Genomic DNA, 24,390 nt, shown 5'->3' with positions numbered 1-24,390 from the left:
GACGTGCATACACACACACACACACGGGTGATAGCTGTCTGCAAGCTGGCAACACCCTACTGGCCTGCCTGCCTGTCCACCCCCGCCTCCCTGCCAGGCAGCCAGCTTCTCCCAGACCTGTCCCAAGCCTAGCCGTGCTCTGACGCCTGAGGCTCAAACCCTTTGGCTACTGACTAGGTAGATGAGGTGGCTGTCCTGACTTCATTGACGCCCCGTTGCTGTGCCCTCTCAGGGATTTGGGGAGCGACCCATCACCCACCTCCATGCATTGCCCTTTTGGATGCTTTTAGTGTAGTCGAGGCAACAGTTACAGTGTCCAAGCCTCAGCTTTCTCTTCCGTGAAATGGGAGCATTGAACTACCTACCTAAGGCGCGTTCTTTTTCCAAAATCGAGGGAGACTCTGGCTCCATTGAGGGGACACGGGTATATATCCCCTGGGAGCCTGGGTAAGGAGGCGGGGGAGATAGATCATTACGTCAGCTCACTTGCCTTCGTCCTCCATCAGGGACACTGCCGTGGTGGGGATGGATGCTGAGTTTGGGACCCCAGTTTGCAAAATCCCCAAATGCCATCCCCTCCCCTGAGAGCAAGGCCCAGCTATGGACACTGACTTTTGCTATCACCGGCGTGGTAATGGCGGTGGGCATTTCCTCTCATTCTGTCCTGACCCGAGGCTGTGAACTGGAAGGCATTCTACTGCCCGCATTTTGCAGATGAAGAGTCTGTGAGTCTGTCAGAGAGGCCCCCTCCCTGTACCGGGCAGAACTGGAGTGCTCAGTGCCAGGCCTCTCAGAGCAGGCACAAGGAGGGTGTCCCTGGCTGCGTGCCCTGCCAGGGACCATGGAGAGGACATCTCCCAGGCTCAACCCTGTGGCTTCTCCCCAGCAGCCTCCCCAGAAGCTGCTCTCAGGGTCCCACATTCGCCCTCCTGGGTCGGCTCCACTGTGGGTGGGTGCAGCCAGGGCCAGAGGGGTGGCTCACCTGTGGGGCGGCAAGAGGGCTGAGAGCCCACTCATGGCCCAGGAGCAGCCTTGGGGGATGGCTTAGCCCTGGCCAGGCGCCTGTCTGGGCCTTGGCCTCCCATTCTGCTCCCCTCCCTGCCCCCACCCACTGGAGCAGGTCTAGGGCCAGCGGAAGTGTTCCCCCCACCCCCAACAGCTGAGTGGGATCTTTCCTGAAGGGCGCAGCCCACATCCGCGCTCCCTCAGCCCTCATCTGGGCCCCTCACCAGCCCCCTTTGTTTCTCCCACGCACCCAGGCAGGGGCCCCTAAGGATGAATCGCCCTCCTTTCTGGTGGCCCCAGGTAAACCAGGCCCCAGCCCCCTGCTTCTCAGGCCTCCCCTGACACAGTCTGCCATGTGACCTGGAAAGTGACAACTGTAAGGATTTCAGGACCCAGGAGCCTGAGTCCTGTTGACAGAGCTAGGCTGGGGAGTGAGGAAAGGAAATCCCTTTGGCTCTACTAAACCTGGCTGTGACCCGACAGCCTAGTTGGGTGGGGGTCTGTTTGCAGGGTAGGAAGGACCTGGGAGCCTCCCTGGTGGCCGGTCCCAGGGCAGGCCCCCGTCTTTTGTGATGCTTTGGTGGCTGGTTATTCCTCTGCTGTTTTTTGTGTTTTCCAAGATGGAGATGAAAAGTTCGGAGTCACGTAGCTCTCATGAAGCTTCAGACTAAACACACAGCTCATGGAGCTGGTGATAAGGAGGTGCTCTCTGACCCCCTATTGCAAAGGCAGGCTTCCCTGGGTGTCAGGGCTGCCTCTGGGAGAGAGAGGGGCCTTGTTTTCCACTTAACTCCCCTCCCAGGGGGAGGGTCCGGTGGCCTGGGGAGATAGAAGCAGGGGAGGTCTCTACACTCCCTGCCCAGCCCCCTGCCCAGCCCAGCACCCCCTAAGCAGAGCAGGGCAGAATGGAGTGGCAGGCGCCCAGATAAGACACTATATTGCCTGTGGCTGCCTGGCCAGCTCCACGTGGGTGGACACTCTCTGCTTCGCCGTATTTTCCAGCAGTTCATAGTCTTTCCTGTGGCCTCCACTAAGACTGAAGCTTATTTTTCTGCTGAGATTACCCGAGACTCACATCCCCATATGCCCAATGGGACGGACTTTGGCCCCTCTGCCTCCTAGGAAGGGCCCTGGAAGGAGGTGAGGGTCTGCCAGGAGATGCCATTGCTCTGGGGCAGAGGCTGCAGGCTCCCAGCTGACCACGTCCCCCTGTCCTCCCCACACTGACTGAGAGCAACCGTCTGCTGTGGAGCAGGACGACCCCAGCTCTGCCCTCGGTCTCAAGGCTGAGCCATGTGCTCCGAATCATGGACAACCTTGTCAACCAGCTCTTCCCAACCTTCTTTTTCCCCAGCTGAGGAAACTGATATGCTCAGGAAGGTGAAGTGACCTCCCCAAGGTCACACAGCCACAATAGGACTAGCTCTGGAAGTGGGTCCCTGGCCCCTGCCTTCCCCTAAAGGAGCAGCATCTTTGAGGGATCCCAGATCAACCCTAAAAGGTCCCATTCACAACCACCAGCACATCCGGGGCCAGGGATGTCCCTGATAACCCTCAGTCAACTGTCATCTAATCTGTCCGGAATTACTCAGCCTCCGTTCCCTGCGGGCGCCTCCATCCCTGTGTTTACTTGGTGTCCCCTGTGAGGACAGAGCCTCGCTTTGGTTGTAAAGGAGATAAGAGCCACCAGGAACAAGGCAGAGCAAGCCCCTGGGGCCCAGCTGTGCCGGAGGGGGGAACATCTGCTCCTCTAGTGGAATCACTGGAGAAGGTTCGGAGAGTCAGCGGGGAGGTGGGCCTTGGGGAGAGAGGGGGAGGTTATCTGGGTAGAAATGAGAAATGACATGGCCCTGCGTGGACCACGAAGCACAAAAGCCCAAGGCTGGGAACTGATATGAGGCTGCTCTGGCCCATCCTGGGTGGGCTGAACAGAGAGGGGGGCTCAGGCACATCGCTGCAGGCTCTGTGGCCAGGGAGAGGAGCTGGGGTAGGACATGAGGGTGCCAGGGACGGATTTTGAGCAGAGGGCTAAGGGGAAAGCCAACCCTCCTTGTGGGACACCAGAACTGCTTCTGCAAGTTCCCCAATATGGAGGAAGCACCCAGTCGGGCTGAGAGAGACCCAGAGGGCCTGGGAGCTGCCAGGATACACTCCACGGAGCTCCAAGGAACCGAGGCACACGTGCGCTAAGACTTTGAGCTGAGCTCGAGCCAAGACTCAGCAGAGAACCCCCAGCACACGGAGATTCCATTTCCCTGGGATTTCCCTCCAGCAGACAAGCTACGGGTCTAGGGGATCACAGGGGGTTCTCATCAGGAGTTCAGACGGGAGAGCTCAGATTGGGCTAGGAGCTTCCCTGGAGGAGGGGGTGTCTGCATAACCTGGGAAGTGCAATAGGGTCTGGGGAGCCAGGTCCAGGCCTCTGCCAGCCTGACCCAGTCTTCTTGCTCGTAGTGGTGCCCTTCCAGGAGGTTTGGGGCCGCAGCTACTGCCGTGTGCTGGAGAGGCTGGTGGACATTGTGGCCGAGTACCCCAGCGAGGTGGAGCACATGTTCAGCCCATCCTGCGTCTCCCTGCTGCGCTGCACCGGCTGCTGCGGCGATGAGAACCTGCACTGCATGCCGGTGGAGACGGTCAACGTCACCATGCAGGTAGGGAAGCCATCCTGCTCACACCCCGCCAGCCCCATAGTCATGCCCTGTTCCTCAAGCACAAGAAGGGACCCTCAAAAGGGCAGGAGGCAGGCCATAGTCCCAGGGCTGGAACCTGACTCCCAGGCTAGTGCTCTTACCACCAGCATGGGGCTGCTCCTCCCTGAGCCCTGTCCCCAAGACTCAGGATATCTAGTCAAGGCTGGAAAGGAATCTGCTCATATTAAGGAAGTCCTCATTCATACCAGGAGCGCATGGTGTCCCTGACCTCTGCAGGCACACGCATGCTCACTGATTTACTGAGCACTCACCGAGTGATCTCAGCCTTCCAGGGCTGCTCCAAACACTATCTCATTTAGTCCTTTGACTCAGGAGTCACCCCATTTCCCAGATGAGGAATTTGAGGTTTAGACATGTCATTGCACTTGCTCAGCAGGTGTAGAGCTGGCATTTGAACGCAGCCTCTCTGACTCCAGAACATGGGCCCCAGCCTACACCACTGCCATGGCGGTGGCCCTGGGGAGGAGAGACAGGCACCTTCTGCAATGCCCATGCAGGTGGGAGAGCTGTTCGCCCCTTGCTCCCAGCAGAAGAGGGCAGATAGTCCAGAGGCTGGTGGGAAAAGGAAGGCTGGCTCTCCTCCCAAGGAAAGAGCAGAGTGAGTGCCCACAGGCCACCCCCAACCCAGGTGTCCACCTCCTTCCCACAGCTCCTGAAGATCCGCTCCGGAGACCGGCCCTCCTACGTGGAGCTGACGTTCTCTCAGCACGTGCGCTGCGAGTGCAGGTGGGTCCTTGGGTGGGAGCAGGGACAGGCACCATGCACTTGGTGGCCTCAGCAAAGATGAGTCTGCGAGTGGGGGCTGCTGATGCCCAGCCCTGCTGCAGGCTGCACGTCCTTCCAGGCTGAGGAAGGCCAGGAAAACCAGGACTCGGGGGCAGCTGCTGTTCATTTTGTACCCACTAGCCAGCTTTGCCCGGGGAAGCTGAACCCAGCAGCTGGAGTACAGCTGCACAGATGCCACAGGGAAAAGGGAGTCCAGGGTCCCTCCCAGAGGAGCAGGGGCTCAGCGCATGTCATCCCCTGCTCCAGATGAGCAGCAGCTGCTACAGGCCCCTGGAAAAGGTTCGTAGAGGCCAAAACATTGCACATCTGGATTTGGTTCTGGGCCACTCTGCACGCCCATGGGAAGGGCAATCTGGGCTGAGAAGCAAACGCAGGACAAGCCCTGGTAGGAGGAAAGGGAGAGCAGAAAAAGCCACTGCAGGACCCTTAAAGCTGTAGTCCTCTGCCACCCTGCCCTCTTCCAGCCTGCAATGGCCTTGCTGCTTATGCCCAGAACATGTGCAGCAGGAGGCCTGGCACTGCCAACCAGGTCCAGAGAGGAGAGAGGCCAAGATGTTGCTCCTGATGCTACTGGGCCATGGAGGCATCAACCTCGAGGTCCAGAGCCCGAGCCTGGACTGGGAGAAGCAGGAAGGCCCCCAAGAGCTGTGCACCTGCTGTGCCAAGCCCCAGGCCAAGCACAGGAACCCATCTTCCAATGTATTGCCTGCACCTATTGAGTGCCTACTGTATGCCAGGCACTGCCTTGGCCAGGTGGGATACAGCAGTGAGCGAGATGCGCAAGGGCTCGGAACCACACTAGGGAGTAGGCACCACCGTCACCCCCATGGCAGGGATGAGGGAACCAATGCTCCTTACGGTTACGTGCTTTGTCACAGTGGGCAAATGTGGGACGAGGGGTGTGGGCTCTGGCCTGTCCCACCCCTCAGCCTGCTCTTCCCCATGCCTCCTCTCATGGCTACTACCATGTTCTCCAGTAGCCAGGGGCTAGGGCTCTGGCTGCCCCTTTCAGACCTGAGCCCAAGCTCCAGGCCCTCTTCACTCTGCGAGTGTCGGGGCCCTGCCAGTCAGAGCTCTGCGCTGAATGAATCCTCCTGGGCACGGTGCTGGACGGCGACCTTGCACTTTCTGCATCGCCTTTGCCCTCACGGTCACCCTTTTGGGTCAAGCAGATTCGAGGAGTCTGAGTTCCAGGAGTGTCTCTGATTTGCACAATATGGAGAGCTATGACCAGGCAGCCCCAAGAGGCTCCTGTACTCTGCCTGGCCCCCCAAGGAAGGAGCCAGCCTACTACTGTTCCTGGGGAGGACTGAGACCTTGTGCCCTTCCACTAGGCTGGGTGGCAGGGACACCTTTCTTCTCACTACCGAGCCAACAGCCATGGCCTGGGGAGGCAGAGCGCTTCTCCTCCCCCCCTGCCCTTGCCAGGATGCGGCCAGGGCCTTGTTCCCTGATGGGGGCAACCTTAGCTGGCAGCAGCCATTCCCATCCTCTTGCCCATCACTGTCTTTGAGGAAACTCCCAGAATGCCCTGTGGAAGGAAGGGAAGAAAGTGACCGAGAAAGTGGGCAGCAGAAATGGACTCGGAAGACCCAGGAGTTGAAGCCCATAGCCTGAGGAATGTGGAAGGGCAGAAGGGCCCTGGGGACTGTACTTCTGGAAGGGTCGCTGGAGCCTGGTGTGAGAAGCCAAGCTCAGAGGCCTCTGGCCATCGCTCCCTCGCCAGCCTCACACTGCCCCCTAGTGGTCGATGGTCAACTGCAGGACGGGAGTTGGGGATGTCTGAGGGCAGGTGAGGGGGTGATGGAGAGCCCCACTTAACTGATTCTCCTCTGCCCCGTCTCTCTCTGTTTCCTCAGGCCCCTGCGGGAGAAGATGAAGCCAGAAAGGTAAGTGGCCTGGCTGGGCTGGGGGCTCGTCTCAGGCCTGCCAACCCCTGTCCTAGCATGGAGGTCCCCAAGCACCCTGTCCTGACGCTTTTGGCTTATTGCAGGAGGAGACCCAAGGGCAGGGGGAAGAGGAAGAGAGAGAAGCAGAGACCCACAGACTGCCACCTGTGAGTGCGAGGGGGGCCCAGGGATGGCAAGGGGGCTGGGCCCATGGGAGCCCCGCCCCGCCCTGCCAGCAGGGGTTAGTGGTCGGCTGGGAAAGGCAAGGTGCAGGGCAGTCTTGGCGCCCAGGACAGGAAGCATCAGGGGACCGCGATTCTTGTCCAGGCTTAGCCCTAAGTCTCATAAAGCCTGGAACAAATCGTCTCGCCTTTTGAGCCTAATTTTTCTCTGCCTAGAAAGAGGGGGCAGGGAGTCCGTCAAGCATTCATTCATTCTACAAACATTTACCCAGCACTTACTGTGCGCCAGGTACGTCAATGAACCAAAAAACAAGACTCCTGTGCTTATAGTGCTGACGTTGTAGGGACAGAAACTGACAGCCAAGAAGTGACGTAGGGCTGCTTCCTAGTAGCCAGGGAATATGCAGCCCTCCCCCACCAACCACCAGAGGCTCCCTAGCCAGAGTTCCTCCTGGGGGGTCCCCTTGCTGCTTCTTCGCCTTGCCTCTCGCTGTTACCTGCCCACCTTGGTTTCATACCTGGGGAAAGCAGGGGGAACGTCAGGCCGGAGTATGGCTGGAAGAGGAGGATTAAAGAGGGAAAATTGGACTCTGTCAAGAGCAGGCTAGATGATGGTATGGTGGTTAAGGTGGCTGGATTCCCAAGTGGCCAGCATAAGGTTCAAGTCCTGGATCCTGCAGCTTCAGAAACACACCAGGTGCATGCACATGTGTCCCCCAAATCCTGAAAGGTGGGAGAGATGGAGGAAAAGGGATTGAAGCGTGACCATGGAGGCAGGTGGAAAACAGGCAGGGTTGGGACAAGCAGATGGCATGATTATGCCACTGGACTCCCATGTAGTTGACCACAGTTTGAGTCCCAGACACGGTGACTTAAAACTCAAACCAGGTGCTTGCACATGTGTGCCCAAAATTCCAAGAGTGGCCATCTTCCCTAGGGGCTGATTTTTCATTTCCTGCCTCTCTGTGTCTCTCTGTTTCTCCGACGAGTGCACACACCCTATAGCAAAAACCTCTCTAAAAAAAAAAGAAAGAAAGAAAGAAAAGAAAACACGTAGGGCATATGTGCATGCGTGCCCAAAATGCCAAGAGGAGGATGGAGGAGAAGGTCGTGACGTGGTCGTATCCCCTAGGGGTAATTTCTCACTTTCCCTCTCTCTCTCTAGAGAGTGTACATGCCCTATAGCCAAAAAAAAAAAAAAAACCTAACTAAATAAATAAAATAAATTTGTCCACATGTACAGTAAATCAGTCACACCGTGGGTCTCCTCCAGGGCCCAAGTCTCCTTAGGCTCTGACATTCCAGATCTTTCCTTACTATGGCAGTGGAGCTGACCCGGGGAATGACCCCACACGTCTGCTCCCTGTGAGCAGAGATTTCAGAGCCCTGCTCCATCCCCTCAAGGCTGCAGTCCTCCCAGTCTCTCCCCTGGACCTGCTAAGCGATTTGGGGAAGAAGCTGGCGAGGAAGTCAGTTCAGGGCTGCAGCACCAGCTGGGCAGCCTCAGATAGAAAGTGTCCCGTCACTCCATTCTGAGGGCTGGAGTCTTCAAATGTTACATTAGGGAATTTCGGAAAGAATTTCAAAGTCCCTTTGCTCCCTCACACATTTGTATTTATTTATTTTAGAGGTTTTTGCATTAGGGCACATGTACTCACACTCATCCAAGAGAAAGAGACAGAGACAGTGAGAGGGAAAGTGAGAAATCACGCCCCGGGGGGATGGCCACGCCACAATCCCATCTCCAAGCCCCCACCCCCTGATCATGGGCACACACACTGTGATTTTTTTTGTTGTTTTTTTGGAGAGGCTTTTGCTATAGAGCCGGCGCTCTCACCAAGAAAGCGCTATAGAGCGGGTGTGCTCACCAGAAAGACAGAGAGAGACAGAGAGACAGAAAGCAAGAAATCGCCCTCCAGAGGAATGGCCACACCACAATCCCTTCTCCATTCTCCTCTTGGGATCTTGGGCACGCACGCACACACGTCCGGTGTGAGTTTAAGCCACTGGGACCAGGACTCGAACTATGGTCAACTACATGGGAGTCTAGTGTCATAGCCATTACGCTAACTGCTGGTCCCCTGGTGTGATTTTTTTTAAGCCACCGGGTCCAGGACTCAAACCACAGTCAGCCACGTGGGAGTCCAACAACATAACCACTATGCCATCTACTGGCCCCCTTGCACATTTTTAAATTGCCGTTAAACTTTTGGGGCCAGCAGGTGGTGTGGTGGTTAAGGGCACTGGACTCCCACATGGGCAACCACAGTCCTGGACCTGGTGGCTTGCTTCCTCACTTTCTCTCTCTCTCTCTCTCTCTTTCACTTGTCCCTCACTGGTAAAATTAAAATAAACAAAGATAAATAATTTTTTAAAGTTCCTTTAAAAAATAAGCTTTTTAAAGTTTATGTTTTCCTTTCATGAGTGAGAGAGACAGAGACAGCACCCCCAATGCAGCTCTAGCCAGCCCTGGATCATGGGTACATGTATACCCAGTGTTCTCAGGGAGGCCTCTGGACACGAATCCGGAGCCCTCCCATGTGGGTCAGCCACACAGAGTGTCAGATTTTAATGTTAATGTTTAATGTGCCACCATCTAATGTTAATATTTTTTCATCGTAATTATAAATAGTAGTTATAAAGGATATAATTCCTGGGGGACCAGCAGTTAGCATAATGGCTATGTTGCTGGACTCCCACATAGTTGACTGCGGTTTGAGTCCCGGACCCGGGGGCTTAAACTCACGCTGGGCGCGTGTGCATGCGTGCCCAAGATCCCAAGGGGAGAATGGAGGAGAAGGGATTGCAGCGTGGCCATCCCCTCTGGGGGTGATTTCTTGCTTTCTATCTCTCTGTCTCTCTCTGTCTGGCTGGCAAGCGCACACACCCTATAGCAAAAACCTCTCCCCCCCCCAAAAAAAAAAAAAAGAATATAATTCTTGGCATATTAGAGATGTAAGACAACTGCAAAAAGTTCATGGAAATGGACTTAGACTACAAGTTGATTTGGGTGCACAAAATTTTGCAATCCATGGTTAATTTTTCCGTAATATGCATGGCCCATGAAGACTGACCCCTGGCCCCATGTATCTGCCATGAAAGTAGCATGAGTTTCAATTATTTTAAACTTCCTGTGAGCATCACACTAAATTAAATTTTCCCCTGGAATAAATTATCAAAATAATTATTAGTTATACCATTTGGTCAAAGCAACACAAGTACATTATATTTTAATAAATATTAAACATAAAAGTGTAATAAATCTTATTGGGATACATCTTAATGCAAGGGATGCAGCTACTTCTTTTCAGTTAGCAGACGAATCCATTAAATGAACTGCCTTCCTGGCAGACCCAGGCAGGATTCAGCATGAATTCCATAGCTGGTACATAAATAAGTAAGTGAGGCTGGATGCCATCAATTACTGGACTCTTCCCCAAAACCTCAAGGTGACCTGTTAACAATGACTTCTGATGACATCTGGGCTCACAATTCAGTTACATTGTTTTCAATTTTATTTTTTGAGAGGTTTTTGCTATAGGGTGCATGTGCTCACTGGAGAGACAGAGAGACACAGAGAGACAGAAAGCAAGAAATCACCCGCTGTGGGAGATGGCCACGCCACAATCCCTTCTCCATTCTCCTCTTGGGATTCTGGGCACACATGCAGACATGCCTGGCATGAGTTTCGAGTCACCAGGTCCGGGACTCAAACTGCTGTAGGCTACATGGGAGACTAGCACCTTAACCACTACACCACCTGCTGGCCCTACTTGTCAACTTTTTTGAAAGACTTGGAACCCTATGGATTTGTAAAAAGCTTGGTTACCCAGTCATCGGCCATGGGTTCTCTGTCAACACACACCCGTATCTCAAACTGGCTTTTGTTCCGTGCCCCCGGAATACTTCAACTTGTGGCAAAGCACTTAACAGGACTTGGAATGGACAGTGTGCGCTCCCTCCTTTCTAAAGGCAGAAGGGCAGCGTGGATGGAAAAGCAGACCTCAGACCCTGTCTCACTCAGACAAGTTTAAGGCAGTGCATATGGGGATGAAAAGGGACTTTTTTCAACTTTTGTTTATTTATTTATTAGTTTGCTATAGGGCACATGCACTCTGCAGAGAGAGACAAGGAGGGGATGAACAAGCCCCGCAGGGGCAATGGGATGCTGAAATCCCTTCTCTTCCATTCTCCTCTGGGGATTTTGGGTACACACACACACACACACACACACGTGTGCCTGGCAAGTTTTTCAGGCCAATGGATTCAGGACTCAAACTGAGCTGTTGGCCGTGTGGGTTCCAGCCTTTTTACATCCATGCCACCTCCTGGCTCTGAATTTTTTTTTTTTCTTCAGTTTTTACAAGAGATACAGAGAGAGAAAAAAGAGAGAAAGTAAGAAAGCACTCTCCACCCCCACCACCACAGGAAGGATGACCACACTGCAATCCCTTCTCCTCCATTCTCCTCTTGGGATTTTGGGCATGCATGCACACGTGCTCAGCTTGATTTTCAAGCTGCCGGATCCAGGACTCAAACTGCACAGTTGGCCAATGTGGGATCCAGCTGCCCCAACCTCTGTACCACCTGCTAGGCCTGAAAATTTATTTTTAAAAAAACATCCATCCTCAGTCTTCATCTAGATCCGTGCACACGTACATCCTAGCTTCCCTGTGAGAAGACCGCTGGCTTAGGGTAACTAGAGGCGTTAGCGCATGTAGCAGGACCGTTCACATGTGACTCTCTGACTAGCTGTGTGACCTTGAGCAAGTTTCTTTACCTCTCTGGGCCTCAGTTTTCTCATCGGTGGTAGCATGGGGAAACAAGACAGAGAAACGAGACAATGCCTAGTACAGGGCTGGCACCCGGGTAAGAGCTTTGTGGAGGGCAGCTTGTAGCTCTGGTTGACTTGGTCAGGCAGGGACCCAGGAGTGCTGCGTCCTCCCCACACTCCCTGTCCAAGCTTCCCTTCTGGGTCTGCCCCCCCATAGGAGGGGACCCCGCCCTCCACAGTGTGCTGACCTCTCGCCCCCACCTGTGTTTGGTCTCGGCAGGTGCGACGATGCTGCTCCCCGGAGGTAACCAGCCCTTGGAGGAGACCCCGCGCCCAGCCGTGTATTTATTACCGTCGCGCTCACAGTTACCTCCCTGCCGGTTCCTGCCCTCTATTTATTAGCCAGCTCTACCCCTGCTGAAGGACGTGCTCCCTCCGAGACGAGGGGCAGGGAGGGACAGGCCCTCAGGAATTCAGTGCCTTAAACTGAAGCAAGAGAAAGAAGCCAGCCACAGACCCATGGAGCCTCAACTTGGGAAGAAGCAGGACTTGTGGCCTTGCAAAGGGAAACCAGACAAGCCCCAGATTCCCCTGGGGTCTACAGAGTACTGAAGAGGGGAAGAGGGGGACCCACCACCTGTTCCTGGGCCTTGGGCTCTGCACAGACAAGCAGCCCTTGCTGGGAGCTCTTGGCCAAGGTAGGGGTACAGGAGCCTACACTGGTGGCCGTGGCCCTGGGTGGGTGGGACAGCAGGCAGCAGGTGGAGGGGATCTGGCCACCTCCCCCTCTTCCTGGAAGCAGCGTCTCACCCTGGAATTCAGACCAGCTCTGGAGTACAGCGGTTGCCCGGGGGCTTTGCCCTTCCTGGGCCCCTGTTGTCTCACCTCACATTTTGCCATCTGCTTGTGCTGGGACTGTTTCTTCCAGCCAAGACACCACCATCCTGGCCCCTATCAGGAGCCGGTAAGAGCGAGCCCTGGGCTAAAGACGAAGCAGCCCAGCCAGATGTGATGAAGTCACCGGGAAGGACCCTGTGTGTCCTAGCCTGATGGCTCTGATAAAGGGGAGCAGATTCCCCAAGGACTGCCCCTGCAGGGGCATCTGACTGCCAAGCCAGATCCTCTTGAATAAAGTACTCTAGTCTGGAAAGAGCTTATCCAGTGCTCTGTCTGTCGGAACAGGGGGCACAGCAGAAAACCGAAGCGGGCCAGATAAGGGGGTGATGCGGTCCTGGGAAGAGCACCACGCCTCCTCAGAGCCTCAGGTTTCTCATCGTAACAAACTGCTCGGCCTATAAGAGCAGGCCACGGTTCCTAGTGATGTGCTAGATTCCCACCGGCCTCTGAGGAAACAGTTCCATGGAGCTGAAAAGGGCACTGACATGGGAGTCTGGGGCCCAGTCTTGGTCTCTAATTCACCAAGTGACACTGGGTCTCTATCGCTAGCCTGGAGGCTTAGAGACCTGGCCTCTCTGGTTTTGACCTGTTCTAGGGGGACCCAGGCTTAGTCCCACTGGCCTGGAGGATCGAGAATGGCTGTTACCACACAGGCTACTCCAAGGCCACCTTGGGCCTACTCAGACCTCCTGCAGCACCTGGGCCCACCCCCTCCCCTAACACCGTTCCCACGATGGGGTCTTGGCCCCAAAGCCCAGAGAGGCCTGGCCACCCTAGCTACCTCTGAACACCATCAAGTTCAAGAGCACAGACCCTTTCTCCTCCCCCGGGCCTGCCCCACAGCTAGCCCGCGACCCAGCCCTCTGACCCTGGGTGAGGCCCACAGAGGAGACATCCTGGCCTGGGATCTGGGGGTCTGACCGCCACGTCTCTAGCCTGCCCCCCACCAGCCACTGACCAGTTTTCTTCCTTTTACTTCCAGCTCCCTCTGCCTTCCTCCTTAACACCTTGACATGACATTCTTCTCATTTATATTTTTGCCCAAGCCACTTACTGTCCGACTCTAGTCTACTTCTGACCTGCAAGGTGCATGCATGTCTTTTTATGACATGTATCCTGGGGAAAAGAGGGTTCCCCATTCTCTACCCAGCTCCACTTGCTTATATGGGGCTGCTCAGGAAAAGCCCTCAGGGACCAGGGGGTCTGCCTGGGCATTGGAGGGTGTCCAGCCAAGTGGGGTACCTTGCTGAGGCAGCTCCTTGGCAGTTGGTTCACTGAGGCCTGGGCCCCTGGAGGACGCTCTGGCCAGCATGTACTTCTGGCTGGTGATCACAGAGAGGGCGTGGGTCAGCCCCGGGGGACGCGTCCTGCAGAAGCCACGCTTTCTCTCCTGCTTCTCACGATTTGCCTGCAGCTGTTCTGAGCAGTGGCCTTTGACCCACTGAAAGCTGAGAAGCGCACCCTTCCCCTTGGCCGGGTTTCAATCTCGGTCTGAGAACCCCAACCCAGTCCTGTAGCATCTCTAAGGCTTGCAGCTTCGTGAGGTGACCCACGTGGAGGTCAGTCTCCTCACTGAAGACACGAGCCCATGGAGAGACAGAACCAGGGGAGCTGCCAGAGGCCAGAGCAGAAGTCCACACCCACAGCCAGGGGCTCACAGAGGAGCTTAGGAAAGGAACATCTGGTTCCTCTGACCATACTCTGTGAGGCCCCACCTCCATCACTTGTAAGCACCAACGATGGGGTGGGGGACAGAACACAGATGGCCCCAGACAGCCGCAAATGTGTACGAGAGGAGAGTGCGGGGTCTTCCTGCTGCTTGACTCAGTGACTGGACTCATGAGAGAAGACACCTCGGGGCTGGACTCGGTTGTTAGGCCGGAGAAATTCTGCAACACCCAAACATCACCCAGCCCCCTCCCCCCACCTCAGTCTCTATACGCAGAAGGCCAGGGAGGGGAAAGGAAGCAGGGGGACAGGGTCATAGCGTCCTGGGGTGCTGGCCCCTCTCCTCCTCCCTCTCTGGAGTTGGATTTGCTGTTCAGATTAGCTCATATGCTATCTGAATTGGGCTGGGGAAATGCAGACCTGAAAAGCCACAGGGAGAGGGGACACCTTTTGGAGCACCAGGCCAGAGTTTCCCATGAGTCACGTGGACACGGCGGACGGTAAATGCCCTATTGCTTCACCTGTCTTCTTCCAAGAGAGAGGCCGCCAGCTGAGGAGGCCCTGCAGGCTGTGCGGTGTGCATTTGTGGAGTAGCTGGTGTAGGTTGACTTAGCTGGAAAGGACCTCCTACATCAGGGAGCAGTGACAAGTGGTGACCTTTGGATGCCTTTCATGCCAGGTGCGTTCATAGCCAGAAGAGAACTGGCCCCAGCAGAAAGACCTTCTCCCAATCTCTCCCTCCCAGTCAGTGTGAAAGAAGGGGGAGGAGGTCAAGGGAAGACACCCCCCCTAGTCCTTGGGCCAAGTCCAGGCCCTGCCTGGGGGAGGGACTAGCCTTAAATTGGATGAACCACCACGACAAGGCTGGGCCTTCAATAAATTAAAGTGACATAAACATTAGAAGTTCTGCCCATAATGCTGCTGAGGGACGGGGAAAGGAGATGCAGCACAGTTCAGCTAGAAGCAGTGATGGGAGGGGAAAGAATCAGTTCGCTTGTACCCTACCATCGGCTCAATGGTCAAGTTACGCAGCAAATACATTAATCAGAAAATGTCTTCTTGACAGAATGTGGTTCTGGCCTATTAGAGATGACCTTGAACTCTCTGATACGCTTCCACTCAAGAAGTGAGGTCTCGGGTCAGAGGCGGTGAGGAGGTTAAGCCACTGAATCCCACATAATGGTTTTGCTGTGGAGCCTCTGATGATGTGAGGGAAATTGGGGACTGAAAGGAGGGGTTTGGGGGAGCCTAATATAGAAGACAATAAAGCACGAGGCAGAGACTGAGCCCGGCGGAGTTCTAAATTCACTAGGGCTTCACAGAGATAAATAAGAAACTGTCTTCAATCTTTAAAAGTTAGTCAAAGGGCAGCAGGCGGCGCAGTGGCTAAGGGGCTGGACTCCCACATTGCCAACCAGTTTGAGTCCTGGACTTAGTGGCTTGAAACTCACACCGGGTGTGAGGGCATGCGTGCGTGTGCCCAAAATCCTGAGAGGAGAATGAAGAAGGGGCTGTGATGTAGCCATGCCCCTTGGGATGATGTCTCACTTTCTCTCTGTGTCTCTGTCTCTCCAGTGAGCACATGTGCCCTGTAGTAAAATCTCTCTTAAAGAGAGGGAAGGGGCATCAGATGGCATAGGGCATCGCTGGACATTGCTGGACTCCCATGTGGCCAACCGCAGTTAAAGTCCCAGAGCCAGTGGCTTTAAAATCATACCACGCACATGTGCATGCATGCCCAAGATCCCAGAAGGAGAGTGGAGGAGAAGGGATTGTGGAGTAGCCATCTCCCCTGCGGGAGATTAGTCAAAAGAAGGGCCAGCTGGTTGTGTGGAGGTTACGGCACTGGATCCCACATGGCTGACTGCACAGTTCAATTCTTGGACCTGGCGGCTTGAGAATCATGCTGGGCACATGTGTGTGCATGTCTGCCCAAAATCACGAGAGGAGATTGGAGAAAAAGGTATTGTGGCATGACCATCCCTCCCTCATCGGGGGTGGTGATTTCTCAACCTCTTCCCATCCCCCCATCTCTGGCAAGCACATGCCCCCTATAGCAAACGCCATATAGTCAACAGGGGTCCGGACCGGCTCAACTGCAATGTCAGTAGCCACATGGCCAACTGTGGGTTCAGATCTCTAGTTGACCTGGAACATGCCCCAAAATCCTGACAAGCCTGGGGGAAGGGGATTCCTGTATGACGAGACCCTCTAGAAGTTTCCTCTCTCTCTACCTCTCTCTCACATGTACTATCTATCATGAATAAAATTAACTTTAAAAAGTTAGTTGAAGAAGCCAGACAAACACAGATGATTATAATGGGAGGAAAGAGAGTCACTTAAGCAAACTTAAGCAAATGTGGATGAAGTGCTACTAGAGAAATCCGAGGTGACCTACATCTGAGGAATTCAGGCACAACTTTGTGAAGTTGGTGACATTTGAACTGTGACATGAAGAATAGGCAAAAAATGGGATGCGAAAGGGACCAGGGAAGCCTTCTAGGTGGAGGCAACCCAGTGATAAAGCCCAAAGGTGAGAAAACCCATAGCTGCTAAGGGCTCTCCAATGGCTGAAAGTACTGTGAAGAAGCATGCTGCTCTATGGAATACTATGAGCCATCACAAACAAGACCCCTTGGCACAAAGAGGTGTGGTATTATCTGTTGAAGATACTTCGCAGTTTTATCAACAGTACTAGGGAGAAATGTTCATCTGTTTAAATATCCATTTTCTAAGACAAATAATAATGTGATTGAATGTATGGAAGAAAATGAAATTTAAAAAATTAAATTAAAAAAACTAAAAAAAAAAAAAAGACCCTGATATTTGATAGAAAGTGGTTGAATCTGAAAGATTTATTGCTGAGTGAAGCAAGCTGGGCTATGAAAGAAAGATACTGTATATCTCCACTTTATACTATCTGGACTCTATGGTAGAGACAGAAAGATTGAAGGGCATAAAAGCTATGAAAATAATTACGGATGCTGGAGACAGTGTGGAAGGAGGGGGGGAGAGAAGGAAGTCAGGGAGGAAAAATGGAGAGGCGGGCCATTTGTGAGAGACAGACATGGTTTATTGCCTGTTGATGATAACGTGTATAGTGTTCTCAGCTGGACTGGTCTGAGGTGTATTTCCTGTTGGGTAGATTCTCTTTACAAGCCAAATGATGTATAGCCATCAATGTTTTTTAAAAAAATAAGAAGAATAATACAATTCTTTTTAAAAGAAGAAGAAGCTTGCTGACTGTTAGGGCTGGGGGATGGGGTAGGCTGGGCCTCTCTTGCCAGCAAGGGACTGAGGGCTTTGTTAGATAGTGGGAGACATTTTTTTTTTTTTTTTTTTTTTTTGAGAGAGAAAGATTTTTGCTATAGGGAGTGTGTACTTGCTGGGGAGAGAAAGAGACAAAGAGACAGCAAGAAGCAACCCCCCTCCCCAAGGGGGTGGCCACGCCAAGATCCCTTCTCCATTCTCCTCTGGAGGCATTGAAATGTATTTAGTTGCCAGTGCTGCACTTGTCAGAGAGAGACAGAGACAGAGGGAGAGAGAAAGTACTCCCCAATAGAGCATGGTCATGCTATGATCCCTTTTCCTCCACTTCTCCATCCTGGTAGGATTTTGCACCCCTCCACCGCTCCCCATGCTCCCTCTCCCTCCACACACACACATGCCCAGCAGCATGGTTTTCAAGCTGCCAGGGCTGGGATTCAAACCACCATCAGCTTTGTGAGACCCAGCTTCCTTTAAACACCACTGGCCTGGCATTGAATTTTTTAAAATACGAAAGTGACAAGAGTTTGGAATTCAAGCTGAAATAAAATTTACAAACAGTTCATTTCCACCTCCTCAATTTACAAATGAAGAATAGGAGGTCTAGGCTTGTCCAAAGCCCTGCAAGTCAACTGAGCCAGAAGTTTACAATTTCCCAGTAAGTGACTGAGATGGTCTGGCCCCGGAGCCTGGGCTCTCATCGGCCCCTCACCCCTCACCTCCTCCCTGATGGAGAAGTGGAGGACAGGACGCTGAGTCTGCAGGCAGCGTGAGAAGCAGACCAGACCATCTGCAGGGTGGGTGGGGGTGGGTCCACAAAGAGGACCCCTCTGCAAACCCTGGTGGAAAACCAGGGCTCCAGACAGGGTGGTGACAGGAGGAGCCCCAGGGCGGAGAGATGGCTGTCGGTCAGCACCGGAGCACCACAGCTGTTTTCCTAGGGAAGCCTGACCCTTCCCTTTCCTGAGGGAAGCCTGGCACACTCCTCCTCCCCTGACCTCGGCTGTAACTGAGGCAGAGGAGGCCCCACCTCAGAGGCTCCAGGCCAAAAAGATGTGGTGTTGTGTTTTTTGTCCCTGAGGTAACAGAACCACCAGGCAGGACAGACAGGCGAGGAGGAGGCTGAGGACTCCTGTACAGAGTTGGGCTCACTGAGAGTGTCACTAGGTGGGTGGCAGGGTGCAGCCAGCGAAGTGACCTCTCACAAAACCACTCTGGAGAATTGGATCCACCGGGAGGTCACTCCAAGCTCTGTCCCTGTTCTGACTCACAGTAGGCCACCTTCAGACTCCAAGTCTGTCCCTTCTTCTCTTTCCTCCAAAGCCCTGCCCCCGCCCACCCAGCCTGGGCCACCCAACACGGTAACAGGAGCTCCTGGGCCCACACAGCCCAGCCCAGCCCTGGGTGTTTACAGAGTGGGCTCTGAGGTTCAGACTGGAAGGGTGATCCCCTTCCCTCCTTAACTCTTTATCCCTTCAAAGCTCTCCGCCCTTGTGAAGTCTTCTCCCCAGCCAGCCAGGCTAGAAGGCAATCCTGAGAAATTCCAGCCCAGCCTCTGGGAGGGTCAGGGGGCTAACAGCTGGCCACAGCTGGTCACGGCTGCCACAGAGGGGCGGGAGCTGGGGTCTGATCAGAGGCCCCGCACAGGGTTCACTTGTGGTGCTGGGGTTGTAACCCGGCCAGGCCTATGAGGAGGAGGTCATTGTGCATTGGGCCCAGCCAGGAGCTGGGGGTGTACCCTGGAGCTGTCCTTCTGGATCAGCTGGAAATAAAACTTCACACCAGACCTGGAGCAGGAGGGGTTAGGACCCTGGTCCTAAATCCCGGAGGTTCTAGCTGCCTTTGCCACCCTTTAGAGACCAGCCCTGGCTGATGGAGATTAACTCCGGCAGTGGAGGCTGCACAGCAGCTGTTTTCACGAAGACCTTTCCCTTTTGTATGTGCAGGGTTATCTGCCATCCCTTCCCTTTTCCCTCAGAACCAAACATTCCTATCCTCTTAGGAAAAGACTATCTGGTGTGCATCGACAACAGCAAGTAACTCTTAGAACCTGTGGTAAGCCTGCTTTACATGGCGAGTAGATTCAGCTATCCTGCTTTTGAAGCCCCAGGCCTCTGAAATTACCCACTTGGCAACTGCCGCACTCCAATGACCAGCCAAAAATCAGTCAATGAAAGCTGACCCATCCCTCAACTCCGCACTTCCCCCCCAAAACCCAGGTGGGATTGTTTGCTTTGCTCATACTCTGTGCCTTCCAAGTACAGCTCTCCCTTGGTCAAGCAAACAATAAATTCTACCTCTTATTTCAGAGAGTGAGTGGTTTCATCTTCCTCCAGTACCTCCCCCAGAACCGTCCTTACTTCTAAAACCCAGAGAATGTGCAATACATTGTATTTGGCTTCAATACAGAATTGGCTTAAGCTGGGGCTAGAACCCCTGCCCTCCCCTTCTCCCTCTTTCTTACCATCCTTCTAGGTTCTAGCTCCATCCTGGGAAAGTGACTGTCTCCCCGTGGAGCATCTACAAAACAAATAAACCTCTCCTTTGATCGAGTGGATCATGTCCTTTGGCATTATTTTATTATGTTCCATTAAGTCAAAAGACCCCACCAACAGCACCAGAGATGAAGATAAGGAAGAAAGGGTGAGGTGAAGGAGACACCCGGCCACGTCAGCTTAACTTCTGATTCCAAAATGAGATTGTAATGTATTTATTATTTTATTTCCTTTTTCATTTTTTCCCGTTTTTAAATTTTTATGATTTATTATTTATATTCAATCATTGCACATCTCTACAGCATACAATATGACTTTTTAAAGTACACGTGGTATGCTAAAATCAAATCATACACACACATCGTTTTATTTTTGCTTTATGTTTATGTTTGTTGGATAGACAGAGAGGGCGAGGGAAAATGAGAAATCACCCCCTCAGAGGGGATAACCACGTCACAATCTTCTCTCGTCCACTCTCCTCTCAGGATTTTGGGCACTCATACAGACAAACCTAGTGTGTTTTTTAAGCCACCAGGTCCAGGATTCAAACTTTACAGTCGGCAATTGGGATCCAGCTGTCTTAACCAACATACCACTTGGCTGGCCCTATACATCACTTTCAATAGAAAACTTTATATTTTTTATGTGGTAAATGTTTCTTCTTTTTGCCCTTCCCACCACTCCCCTCCTTTACAATCTCTAGTATCTACACTTATCCTTTCTACGACTATATCTTCAAATCTTTCCATTTCTGCTATATAGGAGACATCCAGTCTGTATTCAGCAGAGATATACAGTGTTTGTCTTTCAAAGTCTGGGTTACTTAGCAATGAAATCTTTGACATTCATCCACTTCAAATCAAATGACGGGGTTTCATTGTCCTTTATGGCTAAATAGTACCCCATAGTGTATATTTGCCACAAGTTTTCTTTTTGGGGAAAAGGGAGATTTTTGCTATAGGGCACATGACCTTGCCAAAGAGAGAAAGAGAGAGAGAGAGAGAAAGGAATTACCCCCAACCCGGGAAGATGGCCACACTGCAACCTCTTCTCTTTCATTCTCCTCTTGGGATTTTGGGTACACATTCACACATACCTGGTGTGAATTTCAAACTGCCAGGATTCGAACCACATCTGGGGGTCCAGCACCTCAACCACTATGTGCCACAATTTTTTCAACCCAGTTCTTTTTTTTTTTTTTTTTTTTTGCTATAGGGCACGTGCGCTCACCAGACAGACAGAAAGAGACAGAGAGACAGAAAGCTAGAAATCACCCCCTAGAGGGGATGGTCACGCCACAATCCCTTCTCCTCCATTCTCCTCTCGGGATCTTGGGCACGCACGCACACATGCACAGCATGAGTTTAAGCCACCAGGTCCGGGACTTGAGCCACAGTCGACTACAAGGGAGTCCAGCGACATAGCCATTACGCTAACTGCTGGTCCCTCAACCCAGTTCTTGCACACTTAGGCTGATTTTTTGAATTATCTCATTTGTTGATTAATTATTATATTTTAATTCACCAGAGAGTCAGAGAGGAAAAGAGAGAAAGCAAGCCGTGGGATCCAGGCTCAAGCCGCCGTCAGACATATGGGAGTCCAGCGCCTTAACCACCACACCACCTGCTGGCTTCCGTTATTTAGCTCTCTAGTGCCCGAGTCTCTCACTAGACCGTGAACACCATGAAGACATGAGCAGAGCTGTCTAGCGCGGCAGCTCAACACCCAGCTCATGCACAGTAGACTCTCAGTGCGCAAACAGCTGAACAAATGAAGGAAGGATTAAGAAAGGTCTTAGAGGAGACCTGTGTGCTCCTCACTCGGCCACCTAGATTTGTGAGGCCGTCCCTCCCCTATCCTGGGTGACTATATACCTCCTCCACCCACCTCCACCCCTGGATCCGCTCAGCCACGCCTCAGCACGCTGAAGCGTAGACCTTGCGGGTTTAAGGCCTCGGCCATGATTGGTGGTTTATTCTAACCGCGGAGGATGAGCTCATCTGCAGCCAATGGCTGGGACCGCAGGCGGCTAAAGCGCTGCACCTGGCTGGAAGGCGGCTGCGGTGCACGCTCGCCCCCCTACCCGCTGGCGGGGGTGCAGGGGCGGTGGCGGCCGGGAGACGCCGGGCCTGGCGGACCGAGCTCCTGGCTCGGGTAGGTATAGTTTACCCGCTTCTTCCCGCGTCCTGCCCAGGCAAGGGGCCCTCTCCTTTATTGCCCGCCGGCCTTTCGCGGCCATTCTCCACCGGAGGATGCACCTAGTATACCAGCGGCTTGCGCCGGCTTCTGTGTCCACGCTGGCCCTGCGGCTCTGCACTGCAGGACCCGGCTCCGCAGGGTAGCCCTTGAAGCCCACCGGACTCGGGCAACCCAGTCAAGCCCTATCCGGCCTTGACGCCCCCCACACTGCCCCCGGGGTTGGTTGAGCGGGGTGTGGCTCCCCTCCACCTTCTGGCCACTTCCTGACCAGGCTTGAACTTCTCCGGTTTGGGGATGGCGGGTTATTCTCCCCTCTTCCCACCACCCATCCTGTTGTCTCCTCCTTCTCTGTCCAGAGGCTGGCACAGCCTGGGGGTGGGAGTTCCAGGTCCTGTCCCTCCCCATTGGCACCTTAGAGAGCAAAGGGTGGGCCAGGCTGCACTGAGGGGCAGAAGCAGCTCTGGGGCCTCCCACCCTGCTTCTTAAGCCCAGCCTCTGCTCTCATCCCTGTGGCCGTCTGTGTAATGCATTGCTCAGGGAGGAGCTGCTGCCAGCCCCTCAGAGGCCACATGTCATGCTGGCCTTCTCAGAGAGGGCCAGCAGGGCAGAGTCATCCCCTTCCTAGGGCTGGAGCACCCGCCCCTCCTGATCGAACTGCATCCCGAATGGCGCTCGGTCATTTTATCTGCCAACAGCCTTTAAGGCCCAGCTCTCTGCTGCCTGGGCGGTGGCCGTGGGCGTGGAGAGCCGTCCTACCTCACTGGCGGTACTGACTCTGGACCAGGAGACATAAGACAAAGCAGGGGCCATCTGTCCTGCCTGGGAAAAGGTGCCACTGGACTGAACCCAGAGGATCAGGGAGATTCCCATGGGAGGAGCAGGCAGGGTGGAGGGAACAGTGTCAGGAATGACCTTTGAGCCCAGAGTGGCCTCCACCTATTTGACGTATGGTAGACACCAGGTTTGCTCTGGAAGGCAGCTCTGCGAGGGCAGCTGTGGATCTCAGCGAGCCTCTCTGCAGTGCTCAGCACATGGTAGATGCTTAAGAAATTCTTGTCGAACTGAACTGAATGGAAGGAAAGATAGAGCTGGGTTACTAACCTGTCATCGCCACTCAGGGAGGATCTGGCGCATCGACTCTGATCCCTCCAGGGTATTGGTCTCCCTTTATTCAGTGGAGGAAACCAGGGTGCAGATAGGGCTGTGGCTCCCAGCTGTGTCCCCCCTCATGCATTTGCTCACTGCAGGTCCCAGCCCCAGGACACCATGAGCCTGGTGGCCTGCGAGTTCTTCCCCAGCCCCTGTGTGGAGCCTGAGCCCTGCTCGCGAGTGCGGTCCCAGGCCCGCGTGTACCTGGAGCAGATTCGCAACCGGGTGGCTACAGGGGCACCCGACATGACCAAGCGCGATTACCTGGTGGATGCAGCCACGCAGATCCGGCTGGCCCTGGAGCGCGATGTCAGTGAGGACTACGAGGCGGCCTTCAACCACTACCAGAATGGTGTGGACGTGCTGCTCCGCGGTGTACATGGTGAGGACCAGGGCTGGGCAGAGGCGGGGCTCGAGCAGGGCGGGCCAGTGCAGAGCTGGTCCTGTCATCCATCCACCGATTCTGGGTGAGCAGGGCCCAGTGCGGGGCTCTGCAGGGCCTTTGTGAAGGACAATGACAGCTAGCGCTCAGGAAGCCACTCCTACAGGCCGGGCACTGTACTGAAGGCTTCCCTTGTATTGACTCACTCACGCTTCACAGTTAGAGAGGCCCCGTCTGTTGTCACGTGTACTTCCAAGTGCAGGAACTAGCTCTGTTGTCCAGATGAGGGAACTGAGGCATGGGCAGTTAAAGAGCTTACCGAAGTCCACAGCTATCAGATGACAAAGCTAGGGTCTGAGCGGTCTGGGCTCCTGAGGCCGTGTACTCAGACACCTGTGCTGGCTGTCCCTGGGGCTGGGCGGGACTCCTGCCCTCCAGGAGCTTGCAGTTCAGTGGAGGAGGGGGACTGATGAGTTGATGAAGGATAACTTTAGTTCCAGGTGGGGAGAGCAGTGAGGGGGAAGTAAGGAGAGGGAAGAGGGAAACTGAGGCCAGACTGGGCCAGCGTAGGGCATTTTGAGATGTCAGAGCTCTAACATGAATGCTGAGGATCAGGAGGAGTGTTGGTCAGCTGAGGGCCAGGAGGCGTTCCAGGCAGAGAACACCAAGGGCCGGGAGGTGAGAGGGAGGCCTATCCGGCAGGGCGAAGTGGGGCTCAGGCCAGTCTGAGACCCCTGAGGGCCCGGGCGGCCAGGCTGGCAAAGGAGTTTGGCCATGACTCACCCTTCCTACCCTCCTGCTGGGGAGACCCCTCAAAGCCTGGGCTTCAGCTTGTCCAGAGACTTCTGTGCCCTCTGACCCTTATCCTCACTCTGGCTTCTTTCACACTGGGCACCAGAGATGGAAGTAACAGCACTCTCTAGAAGCTTCTGTCTTTTTTTTTTTTTTTTTTTTTTTTTTTTGGGGGGTTTTTTCTTTGGGGGGCG

At 53.9% G+C, this 24,390-nt stretch overlaps 2 protein-coding genes across 3 annotated transcripts in view; both read left to right on the top strand.

The window, feature by feature from the left end:
- Positions 1-12,504, top strand: part of PGF (placental growth factor) — a 14,948-nt gene extending 2,444 nt beyond the window's left edge. Inside the window, exons 3-7 of one of the 2 annotated variants that reach the window (XM_006170553.3) lie at positions 3,460-3,656; positions 4,366-4,442; positions 6,362-6,391; positions 6,496-6,558; positions 11,628-12,504. In XM_006170553.3, the coding sequence (XP_006170615.1) occupies positions 3,460-3,656; positions 4,366-4,442; positions 6,362-6,391; positions 6,496-6,558; positions 11,628-11,655 (395 nt within the window). In that variant the 3' untranslated portion in view covers positions 11,656-12,504. The remainder of the gene's footprint in view (positions 1-3,459; positions 3,657-4,365; positions 4,443-6,361; positions 6,392-6,495; positions 6,559-11,627) is intronic. The other variant, XM_006170554.3, reaches the window with a different exon arrangement.
- Positions 12,505-21,759: 9,255 nt separating this feature from the next.
- Positions 21,760-24,390, top strand: part of RPS6KL1 (ribosomal protein S6 kinase like 1) — an 18,793-nt gene continuing 16,162 nt past the window's right edge. Inside the window, exons 1-2 of the mRNA XM_006170552.2 lie at positions 21,760-21,828; positions 23,121-23,404. Of these exons, the coding sequence (XP_006170614.1) occupies positions 23,140-23,404 (265 nt within the window). The 5' untranslated portion in view covers positions 21,760-21,828; positions 23,121-23,139. The remainder of the gene's footprint in view (positions 21,829-23,120; positions 23,405-24,390) is intronic.

Source organism: Tupaia chinensis, unplaced genomic scaffold (genome assembly GCF_000334495.1).
Source record: "Tupaia chinensis unplaced genomic scaffold, TupChi_1.0 Scaffold148607_1, whole genome shotgun sequence".
NCBI lineage: Eukaryota > Metazoa > Chordata > Mammalia > Scandentia > Tupaiidae > Tupaia > Tupaia belangeri.
The sequence above is the reverse complement of the archived record's forward strand: the minus strand, read 5'-3'. Positions and strand labels throughout refer to the sequence as shown.